This window comes from Hylobates moloch, unplaced genomic scaffold (assembly GCF_009828535.3).
Source record: "Hylobates moloch isolate HMO894 unplaced genomic scaffold, HMol_V3 SCAFFOLD_11, whole genome shotgun sequence".
Lineage (NCBI taxonomy): Eukaryota > Metazoa > Chordata > Mammalia > Primates > Hylobatidae > Hylobates > Hylobates moloch.
Window position 1 is genome coordinate 82,014,746 of NW_026652286.1, and position 10,915 is coordinate 82,025,660.

The 10,915-nt window shown below is 43.8% G+C and overlaps 1 protein-coding gene across 1 annotated transcript; it reads left to right on the plus strand.

Annotated features, from left to right (window-relative positions):
• The first annotated feature begins 649 nt into the window (after nucleotides 1–649).
• CUNH11orf87 (chromosome unknown C11orf87 homolog) lies at nucleotides 650–7,611 on the plus strand. The gene is made up of 2 exons (XM_032167322.2): nucleotides 650–763; nucleotides 1,871–7,611. The coding sequence occupies exon 2, from the start codon at nucleotides 2,130–2,132 to the stop codon at nucleotides 2,721–2,723; it is 594 nt and encodes a 197-aa protein (XP_032023213.1). The 5' UTR covers nucleotides 650–763; nucleotides 1,871–2,129; the 3' UTR covers nucleotides 2,724–7,611.
• The last annotated feature ends 3,304 nt before the right edge of the window (nucleotides 7,612–10,915 follow it).

Here is a 10,915-nt window from a genome sequence, read left to right on the forward strand (position 1 = left end):
CTGAGTGGGTCTGGGGCCTGGAGATGAAGATGTGAGGGATGCAAGAAGGAGGATCATGAATCAGATGGAGCGAAAGATAACTTGGAAACTCCAGTGCAGAAAAATGGCTAATTTGGATTAATTTGTTCAGGTTTGTGTTTTGGGTTCTGTCACACTTGTGTTGAGAAATGTCCCTGTCATCTCTCTAATGCACGCAGTTTATGTTCAGAAACAGGGGCAGCACAGAGAGGAATTAGGGGTGGGGGAAATTTTCATCAGCCACCAGGGAGAAAGTCTGATCTGTGCACCGATGGTAGATGGCTATCCAGAGTGTAAAAGTGTGATTCTGGGACCAAAGGGTCAGCTCTAGAAAGAAATCAGACAGCTGGAGAACTGAAGATTCAACTCTTCCTAGGCAAGGGAGTGAGAAAGGTGGGTTGCTTGCAGCGTGGGGGTAGGGGTTGCTTCTCCTAGTTCCTGGGCTGGAGAAGGGCAGGGAACTGGGAAGTGTGTGTCAGAGGCTTGCTATGCTAGGACAAGGTGTTGGGGTACTAGGGTGGGTGGGGGCCTGAGGAGTGGCTTGGAGCCCTGGCGGTGGCTGCCTGACGTCACCGGCCTCTCTGGCAATAGGCTGCGAGCTCAGCTCCCTGAAGCGGCGGCGAAGGCGGCGGCGGCGGCGGCAGCAGCGCGGCTCGGTCTCTGGCCCATTCACTCCACGCTTTCTGCAGCCGCCACTGCAGCCGCGCGGCGGGGGCTCCCTCCTTGCAGCCAGCTGGCGGTCCAGGTAAGAGACAAGGTGTGACTAAAGGCTTCTGATGGCCGGGTGGCCTGACGGCCGGGCGCGAGTAGGGAGGACAGCTCAAGCGGCCTGGGCAGCCACCCCTGGCCATAGCTCCAGCCCCCGCCCCTGCCCCCGGCCCCTGCCCCGGCTTGCTTGCGCGCTGCCTCGCTGCTCCGCAGTGCAACAGTTTGCAGCTGCCTCTTGGGAGCAGCAAGGAGGCTCTCCTGTGCGCTGCGGGTCTACCGGCTCCGGTACGCTGGAAAAGCCTCGGGGCCTTTGGGCTGGGTCTGGGAAGGACAGAAAGAAGGTCCGTTCCCCAAACTTTGCAGGCGGGAACCCTCCCCTTTCCATTCCAGCTCCTCTAGAAAGAATCAGGCTACTGCCAAGTCGGGGGCACAGGGAAATGGGGAGGAGGGGGCAGTTTGTGGGAATGTGTCAGCTGAGAAAGATGCTTCAGCTGCTTTTTTTTTTTTTTTTTTTTTGGGAGCTCGGAGAATGCCAGGGAAGAAGGCTGGAGAAGAGATAGAGCGCGTTCCTGCGCGTCAGCCGCGGTCGCGGATAGAGGCAGAGTGGGATGTGGTGCCAGGGGTATCCCCCTGGGAATGGGACCCAAGGGATCTGACGCTGTCCAGGGAGGGCGAGTCTGGAGGGGGAGGGAAAGGAAGGGAGGACTGCGTACCCGGAGCCCGCGCGGCGGCCCGGAGTGCGTGCTGGGAAGGGTAGGATCCAGGCGAAGACATCCATCGAGAGGGCGCAGAAAAGAGGAGAGCCGGCGCTCTGGGAAGTAGGGACTTCAATGTGAAGCGGCTGCGTGTCTGTTGCAATTATAAAGTTGTGAAGGGCGGAAGGGAGGCTGCCTTATCTGCTGAGTAATCTGCACCTCCGCGGTGCCGGCGCAGACCCCATCCTGTCGAGTGGCGTGAGCAGGCTGCTGGTGGCTCTGGTGCACGGCCACGGGCGGGCAGACTGGGGTCCGCTGACCGAAAATACAGGCAGCGCCCAGCTCAGGCAGTGTGCCCAGAGGGCCGCTTTGCGGTGGTAGTTGATCCTTCCCGACAGCACTCCCCCGGGCAGCGGCCGAGATTCTAACTAAGCTTTGTGTCTTTGCAGCCTGGTGCCTCTGCAAAGGAAAGGGGCGCGCGGAGACGTGTTCGAGGTGGTATCGGCGAGGATCTCTCGGGCGCCGCTCACTCCTTGGTCGCCTTGCTTGCCAGCAGTTGCTACCTTAGTCCTTGGCTCGCTCGCACACCCCCTCCCGCTACGGGGAGCAATTTTGGGTGGCGTGGGCTCCGTCCTCTTCTTGGCTGGTGGGAACAGTGTGCCCAAGAGGGGAAGCCTAGTGGGCCCGGCCCCTCCCAGCCCCGCGCCAATGAGTGCCAGGGCGCCGAAGGAGCTGAGGCTGGCGTTGCCGCCGTGTCTCCTCAACCGGACCTTTGCTTCCCCCAACGCCAGCGGCAGCGGCAACACGGGTGCCCGCGGCCCAGGCGCAGGTGGCAGCGGCACCTGCATCACGCAGGTGGGACAGCAGCTCTTCCAGTCCTTCTCCTCCACGCTGGTGCTGATTGTCCTGGTTACCCTCATCTTCTGCCTCATCGTGCTGTCCCTCTCCACTTTCCACATCCACAAGCGTAGGATGAAGAAGCGGAAGATGCAGAGGGCTCAAGAGGAATATGAGCGGGATCACTGCAGCGGCAGCCGCGGTGGCGGGGTGCTGCCCCGACCCGGCAGGCAGGCCCCAACCCACGCAAAGGAAACCCGGCTGGAGAGGCAGCCCCGGGACTCTCCCTTCTGCGCCCCTTCCAACGCCTCGTCGTCGTCCTCTTCGTCCCCTGGCCTCCCGTGCCAGGGTCCCTGTGCTCCTCCGCCTCCACCGCCAGCCTCCAGTCCCCAAGGAGCACACGCAGCTTCCTCCTGTTTGGACACAGCTGGCGAGGGCCTTTTGCAAACGGTGGTACTGTCCTGATCGTCTAGCCCCTCTCGTTCCCTGTCCTCGTTTCCAGCATCTTTGCCACCCTTGCTTTTTTCCTCCTTCCTCCCTATTTTCCTCTGGCCCCTCTTTCCTCTTCCTGGTTTCCTTACCTGCCCTCCCCTTACTCTTGTTTCTCCTCCGCCGAGGCACTGTGCGGTATTTGTAAATATTGGGCGAGGAAAGTCTCGGAAGAAGAAATAACGCTGATAATACTTTATTAATATTTATAGTAATTATTATAATACTAATAACACAATCCAAGCGCATGCCAAATCACATAATTTCTAATTGTCAATGAAGGATGCATCTTCTCATTCCACCCCGCGCTCCCCTCAATTAGGAGGAGAAACCGCACAAGCTACCAAATATATAAAAGGCATTGATTCCCGGAGCAAAGGGAGGGGAGGGGGCCCGGTAATGTACATAGCTGTCAAGTTAAGATTTAGTTTCCTTCCTTCCCCTCTGACCCCTAAGCTTTCACTTTTCCTTTAGCTCTCCTCCCCATTCCCACCCTCAGCCGGGCTCAGGCAATAGTATATTATAAAGAAAATGTCTACATTAAGCACCAGGACTGCAAGAGGCCATAGAGAATAGTCCCCGGAAAGCGTTTATGACAGGTACCCCTCGCCAGTCAGCCCATTTCTCATCCTTTGGTTAACCATTACCTTTTCCAGGACAGAGCATTTAATTTACTTTTTAAAATGACCCTCGCTGGCCGAGCATAAGAAGTACGTTAAAATCTTTAAATTAGTTTTTTTAAAAAGCTAATGCTTTCACTCCCTGCCCCGCCCCCACCCGTACACCTTTGACTTGTGACATTTTCAGGATTTACAAAGGATCTGGGAGCTGTCCAGCCAGGTCTGGTGCTGAAGTCGCCTCACCGTTCTGATTACTTCCTCTAGTTGTGAAGGCAGAGGAGGGGCTGTTTTGGAAAGTGACTATTCTGGCTTTTGGTTGGGTTCTTTCTTCTTTTTCTACAATCGAGTTAGCGTGTACTATTGGTTTTCTTATTATTAAACATTGCATAAGTTACCTTTTTTGTAAAAAAAAAAAAAGTATTAGGTGATGTGCAGTACTGAAAGTGCAGTATCTAACCAACTAGAATGTTTCTGTTTCATTTTTAGAACAAGTGCACCTTTGTTATATATTTATTATATTGGTACCAAATACAGAAAAAAACTATAGTTCTGTACTATGTCCTCCAAACTGTATATTATTGTTCTTAATTTCCAGCTGTTGATATAATGGTTACCACTGGATGAGAAATTCAGTGGTGCAGACCTGGCTTCTGCTGTTTCCAGAAGTGTTCTTTTGTACCTTATTCTGTAGTAGACTGTTATAAAAAGATGACACACATGCTTTATTTTTTCTTTTGCAAATAATAGAAAAAAACACAACCACAGAAACAAACAAATAATGGATGTGCAAGAATGCCATCTATTAAAAACATGGTTAATATTTAAACAGTGCCTGTAGTTCTCCCTGCATGCAGTTACCACCTGGAGGCCGTGGTGTGTGTGCTTGCTTGTACTGTATGTGGTTGGGGATGAGACTGGTGGGGATGTTGGGCAATTTGGACGACAGGACATGCGAATTTCAAGAAAAGCTAGATCCAGTAATTACTTATAGGATAAAAATGTTTGCAGCTTGTTTGTTTAGTTGCAAATCTGTGCCTGCAGCAAAGGAAAGGCTCTCTTTCTCAGTCTGTCCTAACTTCACTGAACATACAAAAATACTGAGAAAAAAAGAAAGTGAGAAAATAAGATAAATATTTTATTATTTTCTAATGCCAGACAAGGCCATCTATGTTAGAAATAGAATTAGTCTATAGTTATTTACCACCTTGTTTCTTTTGATTGAATGACAGAAGAAGCCAGAAGCATATTACAATATTAATTATATGCAGTGGCATCTCTTCTTGGAAGTCAAGCCTTTGACAGCTATTCAAATTTTTGGAAAATGTATGAATGAAAATGATCTGCAAAAAGCTCTACCAAGAGAGTCCTTACTATCCTGCAGGGTGTAAGGCAACAGTGCCCCTATGAGCATCCCTCTCCCAAGCAACTCATTGTTCTAAATTGTCTACTTGGTCCAGACATATGTGCTCTTATCCAGAGGAAATATTACCTCTAATATTTTTGGTCATCGATTAAATTGCCCAAGCTCAGTCTGCATCTTTTATAAAAATAATTTAATAAACTTAATTTTAATCACCCATAAGATAATCACCTTTCCTGAAGCACAGAAGATCATCATTGAAGCATGCCATCTTGTAATATTAGGAAGACCAGGTATAATCTTTGGGTACAATATATTAAACAATGAACCAGTTTTTCTCCAGTGCCTTAGTCACTTCCTAGTAATAGGTAAAAGAGTGCATTAACTCCCTCAGACCACTAGGGAATCCTGTAGTGCATCGGAGTTCTACACTGTACATCAGAATGACTAAGGCACTGTGAAGAAGAAAGTCCACTGATTTTTGTAGCTTACCCTCATCCAGTGGTAGCTCTTTAATACCTTATTACAGAATGACTTTTGGACTTGAAATTTGAATAGAATCAGGGACCAAGAAGGGAGCTTCATCATTCCCAATGAGCTCCAATAAGTGCATGGATATTACTTTCTTCCCCTTATTTGGTGCACTTTCTACAGCGAATAATTTCCCATTTTATTAAAGCAATAAGATGTTCTGTTGTGAGCAGTGCTGGATAACGATTCCATTTTCTTGGTGCTGAAGCTACGCATATGTTCTTGCCTTATGAATCATAGTATATTCAAGGCATGCAATAATAATCCCCTTCCAAGGAGCAGCCTGTACACTCTGTGGGGGTAATTATGAAATTGTCCTACATCATTTTTCCCCAAAGGAATGCAAGGAACAAGAGAAATAAAAGCATTATGTATATTGTAAAACAAATGATCTCAATACCTCTCAACATGGGCACACATCTGTAATACACTTTTATTGTGCACCTTTAAACGTGTATGCCTTTCTCCATTAATTGACTGTAGTTTAATATTTTTAATAGCGCTCTGTGTAAAGATGATGCAGTTTGTGAGTCAGATTTCATACTGAGCTTAATATACTCAGAACTAAGCTTCCAGTGGTATCACTTGTGATTCTTTTTATGAGATAGAGAATTACATGAAATTCTAGTAAGCCAGTCTCCACACCAAATTATTTCAATAAGCACATATCCAAGCAATTTGTACAGACCCTGTTTAAAGCACTGCTTCTTATAGAGCTCAATTGGCAGTCTCAGGAGTTTGGGATGCTACCAACAGGGCATTTAGGTTTTCATTTTTATGAAACAAAAGGCAATCTGGAAATAGCTAAATTTATTTTAAGGATTTTATTTATTGATGTCCCGTCAAACTAATTGCTTCAAACCCCTATAGCTACAGCTTAACTTCTGCACTTGCTATTCAGTATTAATAAGGTGGCATGCTTGATTCTTATTGTTTTTAAAAATGAGAAAATTTGGAGAGAGAATACTATTATGTCAACTGTACAAGACTCTGAATCTTAAAGATGTAGATGGATATAATATTTAGACTTTATATACACCCATAGATATGTATTTATATATGCATACGTTTTGTATAAATTTACAATTGACTTTTTGTATTCTCTTTTCTGTCATTACAAGAATGAGATGGAAACCAAAATAGTTGTTCCATCCTCTTACCCAAAGAGGATACTGAAAAGTCGGGTATGTGCATGCACTTATTTCTCTGAGGTCAAATCTGAATGCCTTTCTCTTTAATAATGAAAGGGGAGAGTCCTGGTTAGCTTGGGAAATTGGTAATTAGATAAGCTTCCTTTCCTAGGTTAGTGACTCAAATGTAGCAATGATAATAAAGTTATGACCATATCAATGTGGTCTAAATATCTAGATGGAAAGCAAAAATATCCGGAAGAGGTTTAGGGCCATCTGGACCACAAACCTGGAACCTGGATTGTGGTTTGATTTTTTTCATTTTCAACCTATATGTTGTTTAGAAATACAATTTACATCTGCATAGCTAAAGTTAAAGTGAAAATATGACCATTATCTCTTTAGTTTGATAAATCATTTTTGGATAATATGGATAAATTAGCTTTAAGAAACTTCTTTGACATCTGACTTTTCCACCATTTCTATCTGTATCAATTGTATTAATTAGATAATGGTTAAATTTTTATTTTTTTATCATGTAGACATATGCTTTAATGCTTTTCTGTGGGTGAAAGTTGAACAATTGCTAGCTGATATTATGTGGAAGTTACAGGTTACATCTGAACCAGAAATTTTAATATAATCTGATCAGGTTCCTTAGTCCCATTCCCATGTGAATCTGAACTTTGAATTTGAATCTGAAAGGCCTACTTATTTGGGCCATTTTTTGTTGGAACTTGTGATTGTGACTTACAGATGTTTCAGTTCATATTAGAATAAATTGCCCAATCTATAAGAGAGTGTTTAATCACTGGAATGAATGTAAATCTGATTCTGATTTGATTTGTTATTTATTTGGTAACATTTGAGAAACAGCTAATGAGGCTTGACATCAATACTTATTAATGTTACCAACCTAATAATACAACTGGTGCCATGTATGAATGCTTAGCTGACAATAAGAATTTAATCAATTTTATTTGGAGACAATGACTTATCAAGGAGGTCCTACCCATTTGCGGTAGGGATATTTCCCTTTCAGTTGTGATTACAAGCGGTTGTTTCTGTAGAGAGATGAACAGCAACAACAGTGACAAGGATGACAACAACAGAAAAACTGACTTTTGAACTTGAGTATATCCGATAGATAGAAGAAAAAAGATAATGGGAATTCATGGAAATTTTGTTTTGCTTTTCTATCAATAAAAGAGTTTTCTTGTTAATTGGCTTTTTGGACACTATTTCCTTACCAATTTAATGTACAATATACCAGGATAACGTAATTACTTATTCTGTTATACTCAGATGCTCAAAGAAATTATATTGTTTTCAAAAAATTTTTATAACTCATCTGCTTTTCCTCACAAACCAACCACATCTTAGAAATGGGATGTGTATGAAATTTAGGACAACCCAATAAACCGTCCAGTATAATAATGTAGCAGCTCCTTTACACAGATGCTCAGGATCTTGAGGTCATATGCTTAAATTCTCAGATTTCCTCTTTCTCTGCCTCCACTTCTCTAATATAATATAATCAGGTATATCAGGAAGGGATGTGGCTGACATGATTTTGTGCCAGTTAGGGGAAAGGTAGCCTCCAACTTCTGTAAATTCTGATGGATCCTGGCTGAACCCTGCTGAAAAGGATCTGCTCCCTAGTTTGAAGTGCTATTGTCCTACTGGCTTTTGTGCTGACATTTACCACGGCAAGTTTACACTGTGGACTTTGTCCTCCATCTCAAACTCATACATCCTGACCCCGGCCATCTATAGGTCCACAGTGCTCTCACACATTGTCCCCTTCTTGGAGATTCAGGAACTTCTGGGTGCCCTGCATGCCATGAACCTACTGGTGAAAAGCTTGAGTCTATTTTGGGATTATTCATCCATCCACCTCCTCCTCCGGCTCAATTCTGCTAATCTTGCTTCATGTTAGATGGTGCCATGAGGGTTTCTTCTGAGGTCTTGAGACCCACACTAATATATTTAAAGGAAAGGAGTTTGCCATTTATCTCCAATCCTTGAGCTTCTCCAAAGCTATTTAGATGTTTTCAAGGCAACATCACTCCTTTTAGCTCCTAAATATGTGTGAATAGGAGCATGAAAGTTTTAATGGCCACCTGCCTCACTTTTCTCTTATTTTTCTCAAAATTGCCCCAGACAGCAAGAAGCAAATATTTCCCTTAGTGTCTACTTTTCTCTACCTAAGACGACTCCTACTATGATTAGTTTCCTGCTTCTGCAATGGACTTAATCATCTTCTTCCTGATGTCAGGATTATGATTAACTCTTAATGGCAGTTGGACAGGGTGTAAGAGACAGAAAGGTAAGCTTATTACTAAGGGATCCTAAATCAGGACATATTTGAAACATATTATGCCACACACCACAGTAAATCTCCATATTCCTACAAGGGACATGTACTCATGATTAATCTCCTGCCCTCCCCTTTTCCATGAAGGTGGGAGGTTGATTATCTTGCATTTATTTTCGTATTCTACTCAATTCCTCTAAATTGGCTAGAAAACCTGATCACTAAACCTTATATCACTATTTGTCCCTAAGAAGGCACAAACTCTTCCAAATACTGGCCCATTATTTCACCCTATCCCTTACACCCTTTAGGAGCTGCAGATAGTGTGTAGGAAATACTTCTCTTGAGCTTGGATAAACTTCTAGTGGATCTTGAATACTGGAGGGGAGATGAGTAGCTACTTGATGTAAAGGCAGCAGCAAGTAAAGACTGGTGATACAACCCTATCCCTAGCCATTGTCCTCTTTATCCCCAGCAGGTATATGTGCTCTAACTTCAGCTGTTTGGCTCAAGAGAGGGATGAGTAGTAACTCAGCTAGCTCTTACAAGACTAGCATGGTTCCATTCCCCAACTCCTTCAATCTCTCTGGGTGGATTAATTTATGAAATATTAGCTGTGTATTCTCTTTCTGATTAGTTGTTGAAATCCAATCACTTCTTCCCAAAATACCATCTCCATATATGTTCCAGGCTTGAACTGATGCTGATAATATTGGGTTTCCCTCTCTCAAAAAGTGGCTCTACTTTTTAAGACTCTACAGAACAAGAAGAAGCTCTTGTGATAACCTTTCTTAACCTCTCTTTTCTAAGTTATGCTGAATATACTCTATGCGCATCTGCAAATCCTCTCTCTTCTTGGATCATGACCTTAACTCAGGATTTTAAATTTTAGCCTAGAGGTTTGTAGTCACTTTGTGGTACAAAATTTTCTGCACATGGAATCTCAAAAATTTAGGAAAGCCGCTACTAACCTCAATGTAATATTTAAGTGGCAAAAATGCATTGAGATGACAAAAATACTCACTTTTCACATAGAGATGTGCAAAACAAATGTGGCTACTTTATTTTCCTATAATTCATCTTATCTTCCTCACAGGGACCTATTTGCTTGGTAGTTCTCTTAAGAAAGTCACCACATTATCAAATTTTCTCTTTCCTGTGCCCCTTTCTAAGGCTGTGTCTGGGTATAATTTATGTTATCTCATGATGGCAGAGGAAAAAGTCTCCTCAGATCTATGCAGAGTTAAAGGAATCCTTGCTGGTTCAGCTGGAGAGTGGCCAGTCTGGTTTGCTTCCCAAACTGGTGGCTACTATGCTACAGCAAGTCCTATCTTGTACCCCCAGCTGGAGCCTAGGGTCCTGGACAATTTTCCAGAATCTCAAACTTTGAGTCTACCGTGACTTTTTGTTCCAGTTGAAGAATTTTGCTGTTTTACTATATTCTAAGCATCCCTGGGCTCCTTTAACTGGGACAAATAGGAATTTCTGGGTTCCATTCAGATGACAGAAAACAAGAAGCCTTCTAGTAGCCTACTGCCATGACCATCATCCCATTGCCACTGCCTTCTTGTTGGAAACAGGAAAGTACAGTAGCTCTCCCTATTAAGGGTTCCCACTAGTAGAGACACAGATACTTGCTAAAGCCCTTACTACCCTCCAAGTACTCTGACTTCCTGATCCTATCAGAATGCTTATTATTGGATCCCTCTCTATTGCAACTTTTCTCTGAATGAAGGGGCTTGGGGAGCAAGAGTCTTACAATTCATCTTCCTCAATCAATATTAGACTCCTCTCTCTTCCCTCCCCAAATTACCCAGGACTGGAAGGGATAGACTTTTCTTTGTAGTACCTTAAGGACTTCCTTTAGTACAAAGGTATAATCAGACAGGAAGGTGTAGATTTGGGGCTTTTTGCTTTCTACATACCACATTCTATACATTGACTGTAGCTTCATGGCTGTCTAAAAATGGAAACTAGAATGTGGAAGAGAGATAAATGAGCCTACGTTGGGAGGCATATCAGAAATATTTTGTTAGTTACACTTGTATATACGTAGATGATTATTTCAAATTGCATGGTAGGAATTCAATGACGACAGAAATACACTGTCTCTCCCTTTGCTTGCCAAAGTATGAACCCTTAATTCAGTATGAACTAAGTTAAAAGCTTAGTTCCTGTGATTAATGTTGTAGTCTCCTGACAAGCACCCT